We start from the raw sequence: 20,789 nt of genomic DNA on the forward strand, positions 1-20,789 counted from the left end.
AAGTCTGATCACAATCTTCTTACTCACTCATGCGAAACCTTCAGCGGTTTCCCATTAAACTCTAAAGATAAAGACCAGACTCATCGACACACCCTACAAGGCTCTGCAGGGTCCGGCCAGAGCTCTCTCCTCAGCCTCATCCCACAACAGTACCCTCATCATCTCTCTGGCCCTCGTCGTCAGGACCCCACCATACATGGCGTTTCCTTCCCCAAACGCACCATGTCCCCTCTCCTGACCCAGGGCCTCGGAACCTGCAATTCTGAACTGAATACTATTTTCTCTCTTCTTGGCCTAGTTAATGCCTCTTCCTTCAGTCTGCATGGCCTCATCACCTCCTCAGAAACTTCTCTCCCATTATAAGCTCTCATGTGTTGGTACTTCGGCATTACTTCACCATCTCCTCCGTTAGACTGTCAGCTCTATGAAGGCATGAGTTGTTTCTATGACTGCCATGGCACAAAGGAAACCTTTGAGAAGACTTGTTAAATAATGAACTAAACGGACATAGGATTCCTTGTTTTTTGTTTACATTTATTAACCAACCTCTCAGAATAATCTCACACTATTAAGTTGTTGGCCACTGCTACAACCGTAACGTAACAATAACCTTGTGTTCAGGGTTTTCTTGGCAGCATAAATCTCTTCAATGCACATGGTGGCAACAGATTCGGAAACAATTTTTATCTGGTTTCCTTGTCTCCATTCTAGGCTGTTGACCCAAGGGCCTACTCACGTCCATGAGATCTACTGGCCAGAGAGTGTACTCTCACAAAGAAGCACAGAACTGCAAGGCCAGGCCACCACTTTGTCCACCTTGTTCTTAAACCACCCCAGTTTCTGACTCCAGCCTTCAGATCTTATTACCGCATGTAACCTTCCTAAGAGATCTCTGATTGTCAAGGGAATGGGTTATATCAAGGCTAGGCTGTGGCTCTGTGATCTCCATGCTTCCTTCTCCAGGCTGTCTTGGAAACTAAGGCAGAACTTCACTCATCTCCAGTTCACCCAAGGAAATCAGAAGACTGACAGCATTGCTTTCTTCCCTTGGAAACATACTGCTGCTTCTCCCTAGGGAAGAGGCCACACAGAACCTAGGCCAATGGACAGTGGCTTAGATGGTCAGACACAGTGCTCTGTCACAACACGGAAAATCTAGAAACCTCTCCTCTGGGGAGAGGTAAAGCAAGCTTGTAAACCCCTTTGGGCTGAGGAAAAATATTCCTCCATTTCATAACTAAACAGACGGACACATCATACCTTCACTAAATTCAAGATGATGATGGGGGAGCCAAACCTTTGAAGCATCTGGTCAAAGTGAAGGGCAGCCACGTGTGCAAATGGATCTGCCTGATCCACTAAGGGGGATAAAAAGGATGAATAAATACCAGAATGAAAATCATAAAGCAAGAATAAGAGAAGTATAAGGTTTTGTTTTCTTTTTTAACGTTCAAAGAAATGCAATTCAACTAATCTAGCCGTTTTACTTCCCAAGTTCCTCTTGAGCTTATCAGATACTCATTTGTCACATATTTACTGAATTTGACTGATTCTCACATTTCTGAAGTAAAATGGAATTTACTAGCAGCCAAAATTAAAGAAAAATTATGTTACGAAATAAAATAACAAAAGTCCTTCTTCTAAATTATCTACTTTCCAGTACTAAAACTTTGTTAGGATCTAAGAATTCATGGATTTCTCTAATACTGCATCATCTCAAAGTATGGGTAAAAAAGAGTTTTTATTATTTATTTATTTACTTACTTACTTATTCTGGAGCAATCTTTTTAATAGTAACTCTTCTATTAAATAGAATTTTGGAACACGGTAAAAAAAATTCAAAAAAAAATTAAATTAAATTAAATTTTAAAAAAACCTGAAGCTCTCTTTAAACCTAACACAAAACATTATAGAATTCTTGAAAGAATTGGTTATACCTTATGCTCTACTGTGAAATGGTAGTAAATATAGTGGAATTGATATTTTAATCAGTGGCTGAAATCTGCAAGCATCAATTTAGTTCTTTTCTGGATTTATGGTGAATTAAACTAAGGTCTAGGAGTGCCTATGTGGCTCAGCAGGTTAAGCCTCTGCCTTTGGCTCGGGTCATGATCTCAGGATCCTGGGATTGAGCCCTGCATTGGGCTCTCTGCTCAGCGGGGAGCCTGCTTCCCCCTCTCTCTGCCTGCCTCTCTGCCCACTTGTGATCTCTCTCTCTGTCAAATAAATAAATAAAATCTTTAAAAAACAAACAAAAAAAACTAAGATCTACACTTAATACTATATTCATGTAAATATGGTCACTTTAAATAATAATAATTCTCTCTGACAAAATATAGTAAATGTATGAATGCAAATGCATCTGCAAAAAAAAGACTGCTCCAAAAAATAAATACATAAATAAGTAAATAATAAAATTTTAAAATATAAAAAAAAAAAAAGGACTGATCCACGCACATGTAATAGGTGGTTTAGGCATCATAGTTGAAATGTCCTGAGACCAGTATAAAGGAACGGATCCTCTAACTTGGACATAAGAAGAGTAACTTCCTGCAGTAAAAGACATCACAGAAGCATCACAGAGTATTTGTTCCGTCTCCACTTCATTTGCAACATCGCCCTGAAAAGAAAGGTGGCATTTAAAGATATTTTATGTTCTTAGAATTTTTTAATGGAAAAAAATTTCCAAGTATACAATGAAATTATAATTCCCTTTCTTAGAACACTTTAAAAGAGGTAAATGTTGATCAATATTCAATGTGCACATTAGGAAAGGAAAACCATTAAAATGCAACAAAGGAAGGCAATTAAAAATAGCCCAGAATAGACTAGGAAAAAATCAAATTAAATAGCTAATAATACAAGTAGCAGACAGAGAACAGCCTGAGTGATATAAATGGCAGAGAGGGAGAGAAAAGGAAAACAATTACATGAAATTATACAGGAGGTTAGGAAGACTAGCAGAATATAAAACTTCAATTCTGAAGGCCAGGGAGGAAGGAAAGGACAATAGAGTGAGATTCAAATAATGCCTGATGGACAGAAGGGAAAAAAAGGTCTAGAGTTAGCTTGGCTTATAAAAGTACAGACGGATAGGACAAAGAATAATTTCAGAGGCATTAATAATATGTCTGCTTAATTATCCGTAAAATGTTCAAAAATAAGTAACATAGCAAAATTGTGATTTTTCTCAGCGCACCAGTCTTAACTATTTTCATTGTTGATACAATTTTAAGAACAATGGTGCTATTTTAACCCAGGATTAAAGCCCAATGTCTCACTCAATCTGTCCACTCGATCTCACATCTGGGTAAGACTCAAGCTGTCTACTGCAAATAGAGATGAAACACTTGGAGGAGAGGACATGACTGATGGAAGGATAGGACTCCTGTCATGGCTATTTTCCAGAGCCGAGCAGACTAAGACCCTGCCGGGAGCCAAACTAAAGTAGAGGTGGCAGTAGGGGGGATGGGGTTTCCATGCCTCGCTCTACTTTGTCTTTTCATCAAAGATGCGTTTCCACTGAGGGCTCCCCTCCCCGTACTCCTCCAATGGAGACACTTTGCTATTTTAGTCGCTACACTAAATATGCACTATGTTTTTTCATATCTTACAGAAATGGCTCAGCCTCCAAAACATGAGACATGTCATAACTCCCCAAGGCAATGCACAAGTCGCTCTAAGATAGCTGATTTTTCAGAACCTCTGTATACTAGTCACATTCCTCACAAGTGTCAGACACCCTGGAGCATTAATTATTCTCTTGATCACATCCCAAACTAAGAAATGCCACTTTCTAGAATTCCACTTGGCTACCTCCGTCAGCAAGGCTGATGTGAAAGGTTAAGACGTCAGCAGTGCTGCTGCTTCTGCATCTTACCTCACAGTTGGCGCCCCTCTTGAGAAAGCGGGTCCCCGCAAACTTACTGGATCTTCTAGCTATTAGAGTCACGTAGACGGGTCGTCCGTAGATCAACAGCTCTTAGAAATCAAGTTAAAGTTATTTGAGCATTCACACCGAACCGCCACACCCCACCAAGAGCATCATTAGACCTTAAATATGCATTTAAAATAGCTTGTCCAGAAGGTTAAAGAACACCCAAAAGTTCCACCCAAGAATGGAACAGCGTTGGGTCTAACTGTTCTTTCAAATGAGGCAGGTATTAAAGCAAAAACAGGCCACCCTAAGGAGTGGTTTCCATGCATTTCAGATGAAACAGTAAAAAGGTGTCAGGTTCGTGGCCAAGGGAAGGCCTGGTCTCTCCTTATTGCCAACTAAAGGATGTAAACAAGTACAATTAATCCTTCTTTGGTCTTCAGAGATCATACACCGCTCAAAGAGAGCAATGCCGCTTAACAGGGGGTTAAATAGGAAGCAATACATCATATGTAGGGAATGGAGTATGTGTAATACTGTAAAAGTTCCCCAAATGTGTCACCTAACTACAAAAACTAAACACTGAATTACTGAACCGATACACAACTTATTGATTATGTCACCTTATTTAGTTTTCTGAGCCTCAGTTTCATCTTCTGTAAAATGGTGTAAGTACTAGTAAAGTAACTAACTTTATGAGGTGGTTGGGGGGACTAGGTTAGGTAATGCGTGTAAACCAGTGCCTGTCCTACAGTAAATGCTGACTATACAGCAATTTCTTTTACCATCGTAAAGACTTCCACAATTCATTAAATGCTTGATAACTAGGAAACTAGTTTCATCACCTAAGCTAATGAGCTTTAAAATTATAATCCATGGTGCTATTCGCTATTTTTAAAAACCCAAACATTTACTGTGCTTAATACAGGTTTGGCCCTGAGTTAGCTCTTGAGGATACAAAACAGTTTAGAACTGCCTCTTGGAAAATACCTTTAGAAACTGTAACACATTCTTTTTGGTGTCCTTGGTGGTGAAAACTTTGTGTTCTTTCCAGATACATTTCACTTTTGGCAACAGAAAAGGTAATTCAGGGCTAAATCTCATTATTCAGTGAACAAACCAAGCAGATACTAATACTCACTGCTTGGAAGTTTTTCTTATAAATTAATGAGCCTGACTTGCAAGTTCGGGGCATAAATCTTACTCATCCTCATTTTAAACTTCCTTTGTGTCAGCATCTAGCCTCTCTTCTCCCTCATGTGCCGTAAAGAAGGCGCCATAGGTGCTCTTTAGGACTGATCTCTCTAGCTACACCCCTTGATCCCACTCCTCCCAAAAGTCCTAGTGCAAAATATGCATGATCAAATTTACTCACTTAATGATCTCAAAACAACCACTCCTTTAAAATTTTCACCATAGGTCTTAAAAAACCTAAGACACAAGAAAGAACGTCAACTGGAAAACAAGCTAGGTGTACACATGTCCTTACGTGATCTCTAAAAGGGACAGGAAAAAACGAAATACTACTCGTAGAAAGTAAATACTGCCTCTCTAAGCCTCGTAGCATAACAGCACTTTCTGGAAAGGTTTCAACCATAGTGACAAGTTAAGTAAAAGGGAACAAAAGTATTTATAAAATTGAACTCAAAATCAGCTTAACCTAAGGTTCAACCTGCATCTACTAAATCTCTTACGTCCCTTTCCAATCCAGGCCTTTCTTACATTATGCCCGAACCACAGCAAACTCTTCCTAACTCATGTACCCTGTTCTGGTCTCATTCTATTTAATCCAACTTGAAAATAACTGTCAACTTAACCCTCCTAAGTACTCCCCTCTACACTACCCTCTTGAAAAAGCTTTTCAAAAGTTCAGGCACCAAACCCAGAATGCTTACTTAGTCTGACCACCAATGCAATCTGGTGACTAGCTACCCCACAACCCACTAGGTCGTACTTCCCAAGGATTTTACACCCTAAGGCGGGAGAAGACTCCCATGAACTTTTCTACCCCTACACTCATCGTGCTTTCCCCACCTCGGAGCTTGCTGCTTGCTTCCTGCTCAGGTCTGACTTTTGCTTGGAGCTCAGGCCAAGCCTGACTTTTCCTATAGGAGCCTGCCCTGTCCTCCCCACCTGTCAGTGATTCTGCTCCTCCTCTCAGAAATGAATGATACTTATGGCCTCTAGTACTTCCTAAGCACACAGCATTTCTCTATTGTTTATCTCTCTGTGTATATAAGAGATCTGTTTAAATGGTCTGTATTCCTGATATCAGCAGTAAGTTTTCCTGCTGGGTGTAGAGAATGGTAATGAATAATCTTATAATTCGTGTACAGTCTTCTACAGATTGACACAGCTTAAGTTTAATAATATATACCTTAACTTTTTTTTAAAGAAAGGATACTTGACTGCCCACAGAACCCATGAATAATATACAACAGCCAGTCACGATGCACAGCATTTTTAATTATATCCAGAAGTTCACCGTTCCACACGTACTTCATATAAGGCTCACTAGAGATCCCAAATACACCTGAAAAATAGAAGTCGGTACCAGAAATATAAGGAAATGGTCTATACTCCTCTTTAAGTTCTAAAGTTTTTGTTTTTAACTTCAAAATAAAATGTCTGATTAAGAGCATTGTTATTTTCAGTGGCTATAATTTATATCATCACCCAGAACACTGTGCTGATTCTGCACAAAGTAAAAGAATAAACATATTTTTCCGATTTGTGGGAGTTTTTAACCTAAGAGAAAAGTAAACAAGAGGGAAATGAAGGACACACGGACAAATACACGACCAAGGCCGAGAGAGAGCATCAGGCAGCGGCTGGGAGCGCTGCTCTGGGGGTGCCGAGCGCCTGGGTCCAAACCCTGGCCCTGCCTCTCATCAGCAGGGTCGCAGGTGGGACCAAGAGTGCTATCTGCTACCGCAGTGTCCATTTCATACATCTGTACCTGTATCACATGGTTGTTGTGAAGACCGTAATGAAGATAATGCACAAAAATTGCTTCGAACATGCCTGGTGCCTTACTGATACTTCTGTAAGTGGGAGTTATTACCCTATCAGGCCTTTTCTATACGAAGAAATTAATTTCATCAAACATGATTTTAGCATATCCAGATATACTTATTAAACATCAATGAGTTTTACAAAACATATAAAGGGCAAAATGAGAACTAAGTATGTTTTTGATGATGGCTTAAAAGACTGTAACAGTGGGATGCTGCGGTGGCTCAGTCAGTTGTGTGTCCAACTCTTGATTTCAGCTCAGGCATGATCACAGAGTCCTGAGAGCAAGCCCTGGGCCAGGCTCTGAGCTCAGTGGGGAGTCTGCTTAAGGAATTCTCTTCCTCTTGCTCCGCCCCTCCCCCTGCTTATGCCCATTCATTCTCTCTCTCATAAATAAGTAAATCTTAAAAAAAAAAAAAAAGACTAACAGTTCTGGATAGCAGGCTGTTCTTCTTCTCAAAACATAGTATGTTAAGAGTGTTTATATACTGTGACAAATACACTTGGTTTGAGTCATAAAAATTGAACCTCCTCTGCCCTTTCAATGCTTTACACAGAGCACGAATAGTACACACAAGAACTAGAGTCCTTGTCTTTGCCACTTACCAGTCTTCATGAGTTCTGGCTAGTTACTTAACATCTCTGAACCTCAATTTTCTGAATTGTAAAATGATACTACTATTCACTTCAGAGATATGTTCAGATTAAATAATACATGCAAAGTGACTAATACACTGCCTGACATGGTACAGACTTTTTAACAGATGTATTATTTTCCTTTTCTACCGACCCCTGTATCTTCTGCCCTCACTCTCTGTTTCCTATCAGTTTCCCCCTATGTGGTAGAAGGACAGTGTCCCCCAGAAGATGTTATGTCCTAATCACCAGAGGATGTGACTACCTTATGTTACATGGCAAGGAAGAATAAATTTGCAGATGGAATTAATGCTGTTAACTCAGATGACCTTGAGATCGGGAGAGTATTTTGAATTATCCAGGTGGGCCCATTGTAATCACAGGGTCATTATTTATAAGCGAAAGAGGAAAACAGGAATCTAAGAGTCAGAGTGATGTAATGCAGGAAAAGCCTCGACTGGCCACTGCTGACTTTGAAGATAAAAGGGGCCCCAAGCCAGAGAATGTGGGCAGTCTCTAGAAAATAGAATGGCAAGAAAATGTCTGCATAGTCTCAAAAAAGGAACACAGCCCTGCCAACAGCCTAATTTTAGTCCACTGAAACCTATTTTGACTTCTGACTTCTCTAACAGTAAATTCGTATAGGTTTAAGTCCCTTAGTTTGTGGTAATTTGTTATAGCAGCTATAAAAACCTAATACACACTGTTATTCATATCTGTCATGTAGAATTGCTCCAAAGATAGTAAAAAATTAAGTGGCTTTTAGATTCCAAAACAAATATTCAAGTTTAGATTTGGGATGCCATACAGTGCAAATTTAGAAATACTTTTAGCTTTTCTATTCCTAAGTGGGATATTTAGAAGACATGATGCAAGTAAATATTCAGGCACACATTATTTTGACCTCCACCTGTCTCTAGTAGTATATGTTACAATTTGGGAGTCTAAACCAGGGCAAATTTAAGTGATCTTGATGTTCTGAGGTAAGGACGTTGCACTGAGTTTGGCCTTAGCACAAGCTATACTCAATCTAGTAGATTAAGGGCAATGCTACAAATGGCATCCAGTTTAAGTAACACTCTAAGTCTTAGAGCGAATGGTTACCTTTGGCAAAATGCTAAGCGAGCACAAAATGCTAAGAGGCTCTTTCTGAGTGTCCTGCAAGGACACTTTAGAACTTTAGATTCTAAAGATACTGCTAGAACTTTAGATTACAGACCTACTCTGCACCTACATTTGCATCACTATTATTCAGGTTGCACAGGGCAAGGTGCCCAAGACATTATTGACTTACTATGTTTCCAAAGTATATGCAATTCAGCTAAACTGCTCTAAGTCTGAAATGATTCCTTCACCACATTCACTTTAGTAATGGCCCTGGCTTTAAAGTTCTAGACCAAACCAAAAATCTAGGGATAAAGGCACCATGTGACTGGTTCATTTAGGATCTCCAGGATGATTGATGCCCACACGTGGTCCTGCACTGACCCTACAGTGGTCCTGAAGAAACAAGGCCTATAAGGGACACCTGGGTCAAGCTGGGACCAATCAAAATAAGAACAACCTCTGACCCGCTGCCTTGGTTCCTTGGCACATTGGCCATGAGATCTTAATCTCTACACCTCAGTTTCCTACTCCATGGTGAATTTTTTCCAAACCTCTCTATGAAGGAAAGTAAGGTGGTGGTGTGTATTTTCCAATATTGGAAAAAAAACAATTCTCCATTCAAACTTCACCATAAGTCTAGATGTAAATGTATTCCATTAAAAAAACAGGCATGTTTGCTAGGGAAGGTTAGCATACAATTTTCCGGCTGGCCCACAAATGAAAATCACATTGTGATTAATGATCTCTATAAAAATGAACTGGTCAAGTTTATATATCCAAAACCTCATATAAGGACCCGGAGGAATAAGGGCCAGAGAAATATGAAGGAAATGTGAGTTAATTTAATGAGGTGCCATTTCACAAATGCCGTATTAACCTATATTAGATATACTGAAAATCACCTACCACTTCCACCCTGTGTAATTAATCCTTCATCTTCAAAGATGTCGAAACTCTCCTGGCGAGGCTGGGTTGTTTCTGACTTTAACATCTCCAGGGGCATTCGCAAGACAGTGAGATTATACTGAAGTGAGTGGGACAAGTCATAACTGTAACTGAGAACATAACTGAAACTTAACATGAATTAGAAAAGCAAAACATATTTCAGTCTTGGCTCCTATATGGAATTAAAAACTGAACCACATTAACACCTGTTCAATTACTTAGAAACAAAGCTATTCAAATAAACACTGTAAAATATAGTAAATCATGAATATAATTAGAAACTTAAAAATCACTGCATCCTCAAAAAATTAAAAATAGAAATACTATACAATCCAGTAATTCCAGTTCTGGGTATTAAAGAATGAAAACAAAAATACTAATTTGAAAGGATATATGTACCCCTATGTTTACTGCAACATTACCTACAGTAGCCAAGATACAGATATGGAAACAACCTAAGTGTCCACTGATAGATGAATGGATAAAGAAGATTGGTATATCTATACAATGGAATATTACTCAGCCATTAAAAATGACTCTTAGCATTGGGTGTGGTGCATAAACAATGAATCTTGAACACCAAAAATAATTAAATTAATTAATTAATTGGGGGGGTGAGCTCTTGCCATTTGAAACAACATAGACGGACCTAGAAGGCATTATACTAAGTGGTATAAAACAGACAAAGACAAATACTGTATCATTTCACTTATATGTGGAATCTAAAAACCAAATCAAACAAACAAAAAAACTGGAAACAGACTCACAGAGAACTGATGGTTGCCAGAGAGGAGGGGTGGTCGGATGGGCAAAAGAGGTGAAAGAGATTAAGAGGCACAAACTTTTGGTTATAAAATAAGTCAGTCACCGGGATGAAAAGTACAGCAGAGGGAATATAGTCAATAATATCATAATAATGTTGTATGATGACAGATGACTATACCTACCATTGTGAGCACTGAGAACTACAGAGAATTGTCAATCCACTATGTTGTATATCTGACATTAGTAATAATATTTTATGTCTACTATACTTCAGTTAAAAAGATTATTGCATGACTTAGGCATTTGCACAATTAGAAATATATAATACAATGCAAATGATCAACATTCACTGACTTGTAATGTGCAGTTTTTACTTCCCAGTGAAATCACTCTAACTTCACAGTCTTGTGCAAAGGGGTCACACTCTCATATATACCTGAATGGAGTTCCATAGATGTTACAATATCTACAATATCTACTGTAGTTTATGTATGAACAAAAATAATTCTATTAGTTATTAGTGGTAGTACCATAACCGACTTCATAATAAAACAGGAATAAGCAAGTAATATAAGCCATTATGATAAAACATGTTTTAGGAGAGTAACAGCCATCCAAAAAGTTGTAACAGTCTTTGAAATGTAATTTTGGCCTTGCAGCCAATAGAAACCCATTTTACAATCTTGATTTCACATTATTAACAATTTAAAAAATATCTCTAGCAATACATTTTAGCACAGAATTTCAGAAGGTATCTAGAATTCTTTAGATTTGCCTGGAGACTCACATATTATTTCAATTATTAGTTCTTCTTTAATTTGCTCATCTAATTTGGTTGAAATTGATTTGTTTCATCTGTGAAATTCAATTTTACCATATTTGCTAGTTGGAGCCATTAATTTTCCTAGCATCTAATCTCAGGGATAAAAGTTCTATAAAGATGTTGATTTTTTAATCACATTTATAATAGCATCAAAAAAAATAAAAATATGTAGGAATAAATTTAACCAAGGAGGAGAAAGAGATCTTACACTGAAAATAATAAGATACTGATGAAATAAACTGAAGAAACAAATAAATGGAAAGATATTTCATGTACATAGAGAATTAATATTGTTTAAATGTCCATACTATCCAAAGCCATCCATATAGATCCCTATAAAAATTCAAATGACATTTTTCACAGAAATAGAAAAAAACAATCCTAAACTTTGTATGGATCCACAAAAGACCACTAATAGCCAAAGCAATCTTAAGAAAGAACAAAGATGGAGGCATCGCACTTTCAGATTCAAACCTTTTAACAAAGCTACAGCATTCAAAGTAGCATGGCATAAAAACAGACACATAGATCAGTGGGACAGAACTGAAAGCCTAGAAATAAACCAATGCATTCAGAGTCAACTATTTGACAAGGGAGCCGAGAAGACACATGGGAAAAGGATAATCTCTTCGGTAAATGGTGCTACGGAAACTGGATACCCATATGCAAAGAATGAATTGGACCCTTGTCTTACACCATTCACAAAAGTTAACGCAAGATGGATTAAGACTTAAATATAAAATTAAGACTTAAAAACTATGAAACTATTAGAAGAAGACAAAGGAGAAAGGCTCTTTGACATTGGTTTTAGTGAAGATTTTGTGGATATGACACCAAAACACAAGCAACAAAAGCAAAAATAAACAAGTGGGACAACAGCAAACTGAAGAACTGCACAGAAAAAAAAAAAAATCAACAAAATAAAAAAGAAAATATTGACAAACCACCTATCTGATAGGGGGTTAATATCCAAAATACATAAGGAACTCATAAAACTCAAGAGCAAAACAAAACAAACAACCCCCCCCCCAAAAAAAATCCAATTAAAAATGGGCAAAGGACCCGAATAAACATTTTTCCAAAGAAAATGGCTAACAGATATGTGAAAAAATGTTCAACATCACATTATGGAAATGCAAATTAAAGCCACAATGAGACAGCAATTCATACTTCCTACAATGGCTATTATCAAAAAGACAAGAAACAGGTCTTGGGTAAGCTATGGAGAAAAGGAACCCTGATGCACTGTTGGTGGGAATGAAAATTGGTGCAGCCACTATAGAAAAGAGTATAGAGGTTCCTAAAAATTTAAAAATATAACTACCATATGATCTGGCAATCCTACTTCTTAGTATATGGCCAAAGAAATGAAATCACCATCTTGAAGAGATATCTGTAGGCCCACATTGACTCTAAGCATAATTCACAATAATAGCCAAGACATGGAAACATTCTAAGAGTCCAGCAATAGATGAATGGGTATAGGATATTACTCAACCATAAAAAAAAGGAGGAAATCCTACTATTTGGAACAACATGGATGGAATTTGAGGGTAGTATCCTAAGTGAAATAAGTCTGATCATTTCCATATGCTCATCACTTCTATGCAGAACCTAAAAAAGCCAAATTCATAGAAATATAAAGTAGAGTGGTAGTTGCCAGGGGCTGGGGCATGGGAAAAGGGTAGGCTGGGAAAAATGGGGAGATGCTGGTTGCATGGTACAAGCTCCCAGTTTAAGTTAAATAAGATCTGGGGATCTAATGCACAGCATGATAACTGTAATTAACATTAATGAATTGTAACTTGAAATCTGTTGACAGTACATCTTAAATGTTTTTCTCACACACACACATAATTATATGAGAGGATGGAGGTGTTGACTAACTTTATTGTGGTAATCATGTCAAAATACATATGTGTATCTAATTGCCACACTATACACCTTAAACTTATAGATGTTATATGTCAGTAATATCTGAACAGGTGGCAGGGGAAGGGGGGGAAGGATGTTGATTTTTAACTTTCAAAAATTAATTCTTCCTAGTTAGAGTAATTACTTTATTCCAGTCGATTCTTAAGAATGAAGTATATCCTTTTTAAGGCTTACTTATTGACATAAAAACCGTAACTGACATACTTTTATTCATGGGATGACTTGATCCCAGAGCTCAGTGTGGGGATCCAAAGTTGAATTCGTGGAGAAAACCATTTCTAACAATACCACCAAGTTTCAGTGACAACTTGAAGATGGTATAAACATAAAATTAAGTGATAAAGACAGAAAAGCAGATGACTGCAATAAACACAATGGAAAGAGACATTCAATAAACATCTGTGGATGTGAAAATTCTTCGTTTAGTAACTCTCCACTAGACTACTGTTAAAATAATGAACTTCCTTCAGTTTTGCAACAATGAACACATAGTGCATTCTATATAGCAAACTTGTTTTTATTTCACAGATAAATAAGTGGTTAACTATATGGACAATATAAAAATAAAGGTAAATAATGCAAAGTATCCCATCAGTGCATAACACCAATAGCCACAACACTCTTAGTCTTGTTTGGTCCTTGGGACTCAAGTCCTTTTTGGAGCATGCTATTTTGTGTTCTCAGTTTTTAGTTTGGATATTACAGCTGACAGAATTTTCCACTTAGCGCAATAACTACATCCCCTAGGCCTACATATTGGTCACATTGGTGGTGGTATAATGTTCTATCATAATGTGCTGTTAGAATTTACTTGCCCATCATTCAGTTACTGCTATTTGAGTTGTCTCTGCATTGACTGGTTTGTGGTTTTGGGACTATCATAAATAGTGAAGCTATAAATGTCTCTTTATAAGAAAGAACTAATATTTTATCTCTTAATTTATTTTCTTAGGATATGTTTTCATAAATACCTATGCCACATTCTTCTTCAGGAATACTATTAATTTAAAAGACCATTAGCATTAAAAACATAATAATAATAAAAAAAATAAAAGACCATTAGCATTATGTTGGTATTGCAACAATTCTTCCTTTTATAAATTTATTTTTATCTAATATGCTAGATTGTTAACTAAAACAATCTGTGACATTGTTACAACTCCGTATTAGAAACTAAATGCAAATTTCATTTTCTAACTAAAAATTGCAAAATAAGAATATTTCATTAAAAACTCCACCTAAAACAAAGATGATTTTTTATAGTGACAATAATTCCCTTATAATTGGTCCATTCAATATTCAAACATTAAATTTTTCAGAGGATGAAATACCTTTATGCTTTTAGATGAAATTACTTGGCCAATGGAAAAAAAAAAATAGAGGAAGCACCAGTGTGTCCTCTGATTCTGTTTTTCCACCCTGGAAAATAATACAAATGTTTAAGTGACTGACAGGAGAAAACCTAAGTTCAAACTTACCTAAAGTAAAAATTGCTAGATAGGTCCACATTTTGAAAAATTCGTAGATACCTAAGCAAAAAACAAAAAAAAGCATATTACATTCACACAATACTATTATTTTTTCATAGCTTCACATATACATTTATATTTGTAAATGCTCTCATTAACACTGAGGAATTAAGGAGTACCTGGCTGGCTCAGCTGGTAGAGAATGCAACTCATGATCTCGGGGTTGTGAGTTCACGCCCCAGGTTTGGTATAGAGATAGATTACTTAAAAATAAAATATTTAAAAAAAAAAAACAAACCTGAGGAATTCAATCCAAAACTGCAGAAGGAAATGCTTCTGAAGCAATCTCTAAGTCTGTTGATTGTCCCTTCAGAGTCCCTTAACTTTATAGTTTGACCATTTCCTTATCATTGGTTATGCCAGAGAGGAAAAGTCACACACTTACATGTGTGGGGAACTTAGACTTGGGCAAGACAAGTAAACACCATTCTCATTTTTACGATTATGTGCTTTGTAAAAGCTGTGAGGTTGGAGAGCAGAAGGTAGCAAAAACAAGCAAAAATGTTTGCAAAAACCATAATTTGAAGTTGTCAAGTTTTGTAACATAAAAAAAAAAAAAGTACAGAATAAAGTATGTGAATAGCTACCTCACGGGATTAATAGATTTTTTTCATATTTTCTCAACTTTTTAAAGACTTGATCACAAATAGGTGTTGAATTTGTCAAATATATTTTCCACAACTATTAAGATGATCATAATTTTTCCCAACAATATTTTAATATAGTGAACTGCTCTACCAAAATTTTCTAGTGTTGAAAATTTTCTAGTGTTGAAAACACTGCAACCCAGTGTTGCAGGGATAACTTCTACTTGTCATTATGCATGAAATGTTCACTAGTACTCTATCTTATTTCCTAATATTTTACCAAAACTTTCTTTAAGTTTATTTATTTTTTTAGTGATCTCTACACCCAATGTGGGGCTCAAACTCATGACCTGGAGATCAAGAATCACACACTCCTCCAACTGAACAAGGCAGGCACCACCAGATCTTTTAACTTAAGTGAATTATTGAATTATGTAGTTTTATATGTTAAAAGTTTTAACTATCTAGTAATAGTAATTCAGTCTACCTATAACAAGCTATTAATATAACTGTATCTTATTCTCGATAATGTCTATTGCTACATAGTACTAATACTAAAATAATTTCACTCCCTTAAGAAAGTCAAGTCACTATATAGAACAACATAATTTGTTTTACTATTCCTGGTTATAGAATCATAAAGATGAGGTTTATAAATAATACAAACCTCTTCAACTTTTTCCTATCCCTTGGATTCATATGTGCTAGTATGATTCACTGTTTCAAAAAAATTTATTACTGAAGTATAGTTGACAAAAAAATGTTGTATTAGTTTCAGGTATACAACATGGTAATTTGACAATTCCGTACATTATTCAATATTCACCATAATAAGTATACTTACCATCTGTTGTAATGTAACATTATCATAATATTATTGACTATTTTCCCTATGCTGTACTTTTCATCTTCATGACTTATTTATTTTGTAAGTGGAATTTTGAACTTCTAAATTCCCTTCACCTATTTCACCCATTCCCAACCACCTCCCCTCTGGCAACTGCCAGTTTGTTCTCTATATTCATGAGTCTGTTTCTGTGTTTTGGTTTGTTTTTTATTTGTATCGTTTTTCAGATTCCACATATAAATGAAATTGTATAGTGTTTGTCCTTCTCTGATTTATTTCAATTAGCATAACACCATCTAGGTCCATCCACGCTGTCATGAATTGCAAGAGGTCTTTCTCTTTATGGCTCAGTAATATCTCATGGGTGTGTGTGTGTGTGTGTGTGTCTACCACATTTTCTTCACCCATTCACTTTTACTGATGGATACTTGGGCTGCTTCCACATCTTGGCTATTATAGATAATGCTTCAACAAACACTGGGGTACACATACCTTTTCAAATCAGTTTTTATTTTCTTTAGGGAGTACCTAATCTGATTTTAGTGAATATACTATGTCTGCCTGTAAGCTATGTGGGATATAATTTTTTTCAGTTAGTGCAAGACAAAAGGACCACCTTATCCATTAAATTCTTATTTTCATCTGACACAGATTATTTTTTATCAACCCCATTTCCAAATATCATCAAAGACAGTATCACCAGAATCCAAAATATACTGTCTCAGAGGGTCTTAAACAAGAGAGCCACACTACCTTTAAATTTTGGTTTGTATATCTGGAACAACACTATAAAAGTATAGAGTGTAATTAAAATGTAAATTTAAAAACTAAATGGGAGTACCTGGGTGGCTTAGTCAGTTAACATCCAACTCTTGATTTTTGACTCAGGTCATGACCTCAGGGTCATGAGACTGAGTCCCTTGTTAGGCTCAGGTCACTGAGGATCACTGGGGATTGAGCCTACTTGAGATTTACTCTTCCTCTCCCTTTGCCCCTCTCCCACTTTCTCTCTTTAAAAAAAAAGTTTTTTTTAAAAGAAAAAAAACTAATAAGCATGCCTAACTTTTTTCCTTTTTAACCTTTATGTTTATTAATAAATATATTTATATATTAAAATGAATCAATTCTATTCTTTTCTCTATCAACATATTAATACACTTTTCCCACATTCCCAAGGCACCAATAATTTTCCTCCAAAACTTAAATCTATAGAAAAATTGGAAGGAAAAAAAAACAGTACAATAAATACCATTCTGTCTTTCATCTGATTTTACTGTTAAATCTCTCTCCTAAACACACACATATACATTCTCTCTCTTTAAATGCACAAGTTACATTTTATTCTAAACCATTTTTAGTAAGTAGCAGACATGATGACTCTTCACTCATAAATATGAAAAAACTTTGGGGGAGGGCGCCTATGTGGCTCAGTGGGTTAAGCCTCTGCCTTTGGCTCAGGTCATGATCCCAGGGTCCTGGGATTGAGCCCCATATCAGGCTCTCTGCTCAGCAGGGAGCCTGCTTCCCCCTCTTTCTCTGCCTGCCTCTCTGCCTACTTGTGATCTTTCTCTGTCAAATAAATAAATAAAATATTTTTTTTAAATGTGAAAAAAAACAAAATTTCCTAAGTAAGAATATCATGTTTACATTTAAAACTTAATATTGATTCAGTATCACCTGGTATATTATCCATATACAAAGTGTCCCAATAAAGTCCTTTACAGCTATGTGTGTAGGTGTATACGCCAGTATAAGCACACATACATTTTGATCCAGGATCCAACAGATATTCATGCATTGCATTTTGTTGTCATGCCTGTTCTAAAATCCAGAACAGACCTCTGGCTTTTTCTGTCTTCGATGACATTGACATTTTTAAAGAGTCCAGGCCAGCTGTCTTACAGAATGCCCCACAAGGATGGATTTGTCTGATTATTTCCTCATGCTTAGATTTAAGTTAAATGTTTTTAGTAAAGTATAGTCAGAGGGGAGGGTGGGTGAAATGGGTGAAGGGGATTAAGAGGTACAAACTCCCAGTGATAAAATAAGTCACAGGCATGAACAGTACAGCTCAGGGAATACAGCTAATAATATTATAATAATATCGTATGGTGACAGATGGTAGCCACACTCACTGTGGTAAGCACAGCAGAATAAAACAAAAATATATGTATTTTTAGCAAGAAAACTACACAGGTAATTTGTGTCTTTCCCACTGCTTCATACTGAAAGGTAAATAATGTCAGTTTTGTCTCATTATTGGTGACGGTAAGTTTGAACATTTAGGTAATTACATTTGCCATTTTTTTTCCCTCTTTATAAACAAAGTGATTCATGGAGTATATGTTGAGACTGAGTGAATATTCTGTTCCTCAAGAATAACATCTCACGTAATGGCTTTAGCAGCTTTTGTTGATTTTCACCTAAATTACCCATGATAATAAAGGTTTATAATAGACCTTGAACAAAATTATAGGATTCTGAGCTAGTATTTTGCATTTTTAACATGATATCTATAATCTTTTGAGTATATTTTGTCTTCTAATGGGTCTACCACATTAAAAAAAAAAAGTAGTAAACAGTAGTTACCACCACTAACTACATACCGAGCTTCATCAGGATGAGTAATTCGTACAGAATCATTAGGTATATAGATCATATTTGTATCTTCAATCTTATATATCGCATGGCCGCCAATATCTGCCATCTTCCTCCTTTTAGTTATTAACACAATATAATAGCCTTCTAAAAACCTAACAAAACCTACAGAAAAAAGAGAGACAAAGATAATGTTTCCTACAGTTAGTAATGCTTTTAGATATGTATTTAGAAGGTAAAAGATTTTTGACACATTTCCTACTTTACTTCTATGATTTATAGCTGTACAAATTTTCAGTCATATTATAATTAATCTCTAGAAATATCTGTACTGACATTTATCTCACTTAAAAATACTGTTCTAAACAATTTCGTTTCATTCATTCTTTTATAAATAGGATTGAGGTGCTATAAGCAAAAATATACACAAGATTAAGGGGAGTTGTTATTTAATAGGTATAGAGTTTAATTTCACAAGATAAATAGTCCTAGAGATCTGTTGGACAAGGCACATATAGTTAACACTACTGTACTGTATACTTAAAAATGGCTAAGACTGTAATGTATATGTAAAATAAGTCAACATATATACTAGCAAGAAGTATATAAAAACAAACAGAATGTGAATTGTGTAAGACTGATGAATCACAGACCTGTACCCCTGAAACAAATAATGCATTATATGTTAATAAAAAAACAAACAAACAAACAGAAAACCAAGTAAGTTCTCAGAAACTTACAGACCTATGCTAACATGCACTGTGAACCTCGACAAGGGATAAAAATTAAGCACCTCCCTAAATTCGTTTGATCACAGAACTTCATCCTCTTTTTTTTTTTTTTTTTAAGATTTTATTTATTTATTTGACAGACAGAGATCACAAGTAGGCAGAGAGGCAGGCCGAGAGAGAGGAAGGGAAGCAGGCTCCCTGCTGAGCAGAGAGCCCGAAGCGGGGCTCAATCCCAGGACCCCGGGATCATGATCTGACCCGAAGGCAAAGGCATTAACCCACTGAGCCACCCAGGAGCCCCTCATCCTCTTTTTTGAAAAAGAAATAATTAGGGACACCTAGGTGGCTCAGTTGGTTAAGCAGCTGCCTTTGGCTCAAGTCATGATCCCAGCATTCTGGGATCGAGTCCCACATCGGGCTCCTTGCTTGGCAGGGAGCCTGCTTCTCCCTCTGCCTCTGCCTACCACTCTGTCTGCCTGTGCTCGGGTGCTCTCTCTCTAACAAATAAATAAATAAAATCTTAAAAAAAAAATCATTAACCAATGGATAAATGTTCCGAGAAACATACTTTGGAACATATTGCTTAAAAGGAAGAACAAACTACACAGACTCCTGATTACTAGTGGCAAAACCCAACTTGAGCCAGCTTTTTAAAAAAGAAATTTACATTAAGGATACTGAGAGGATCCATGACAGCAAAGGGCAACAACAGGATTGGGCCTCAGAAAAACACCCAGTCAAGATGCATCTCTGCACATGTGCTCCATTCTTGCCTCCCTCCATAGACTAGCCTCCCCCACAGACTAGCCTCCTCCACTTCTCTGGGTGATGTGTTGAGAAACACAGCTGCTAATAGCTCTAGACTTTACATCCAAAAGCTTCACTGGGGAAAAACAATTTTTTTTTTTTAATCAATCCAATTCCAGAATTCCTAGGGAAGGACTTGGACTGGCCTAACTTGGGTTGTGGACCTAGCCATAGACTAATCAATGGCTGTCAAGCTATAGAATCATAATACACTGAAAGCCATTAATATAATAACTAGGTGACTTAGATGGGGCAAGGAGAAGTGGTGCCAGACCCCAGAAAAGTGGAGGGTTTTAGCAAATCCAGTAAATTGCATATCCTTCATGCAATCTTCCACAAGTATCATTTGTGATAGTTAGGCCTTTTATGAATGTTGAAGTGTTATAAAGTTATATTTTATGTCAAATCACTGGAGTACATATGTTGTACCTTGGTGGATAAAGAAAGACCATATGTGTTATGTTCAGAAGCACTAAGTTCTCCGCGACATGCCAATTACTCTACAGTCTTGGTTAACAGATTTCTGGCTCCCAGAACTTTGGCTTTGGGAGTAAAAACTAACTCCCTTTGAGGAGTAGGGTCATTTC

The 20,789-nt window shown here is 36.6% G+C and overlaps 1 protein-coding gene across 3 annotated transcripts in view; it reads right to left on the bottom strand.

Moving 5' to 3' along the window:
• Positions 1 to 20,789, bottom strand: part of FIG4 (FIG4 phosphoinositide 5-phosphatase) — a 125,531-nt gene that overhangs the window by 78,979 nt on the left and 25,763 nt on the right. For all 3 annotated transcript variants that reach the window (XM_059176874.1, XM_059176875.1, XM_059176877.1), the window contains 7 exons: positions 18,673 to 18,829; positions 14,582 to 14,632; positions 9,542 to 9,690; positions 6,282 to 6,410; positions 3,881 to 3,981; positions 2,458 to 2,620; positions 1,261 to 1,358 (listed from right to left, as the gene is read on the bottom strand). In XM_059176874.1, coding sequence (XP_059032857.1) covers positions 1,261 to 1,358; positions 2,458 to 2,620; positions 3,881 to 3,981; positions 6,282 to 6,410; positions 9,542 to 9,690; positions 14,582 to 14,632; positions 18,673 to 18,829 — 848 coding nt within the window. The remainder of the gene's footprint in view (positions 1 to 1,260; positions 1,359 to 2,457; positions 2,621 to 3,880; positions 3,982 to 6,281; positions 6,411 to 9,541; positions 9,691 to 14,581; positions 14,633 to 18,672; positions 18,830 to 20,789) is intronic.

Source organism: Mustela lutreola, chromosome 6 (genome assembly GCF_030435805.1).
Source record: "Mustela lutreola isolate mMusLut2 chromosome 6, mMusLut2.pri, whole genome shotgun sequence".
In the NCBI taxonomy this organism is placed as follows: Eukaryota; Metazoa; Chordata; class Mammalia; order Carnivora; family Mustelidae; genus Mustela; species Mustela lutreola.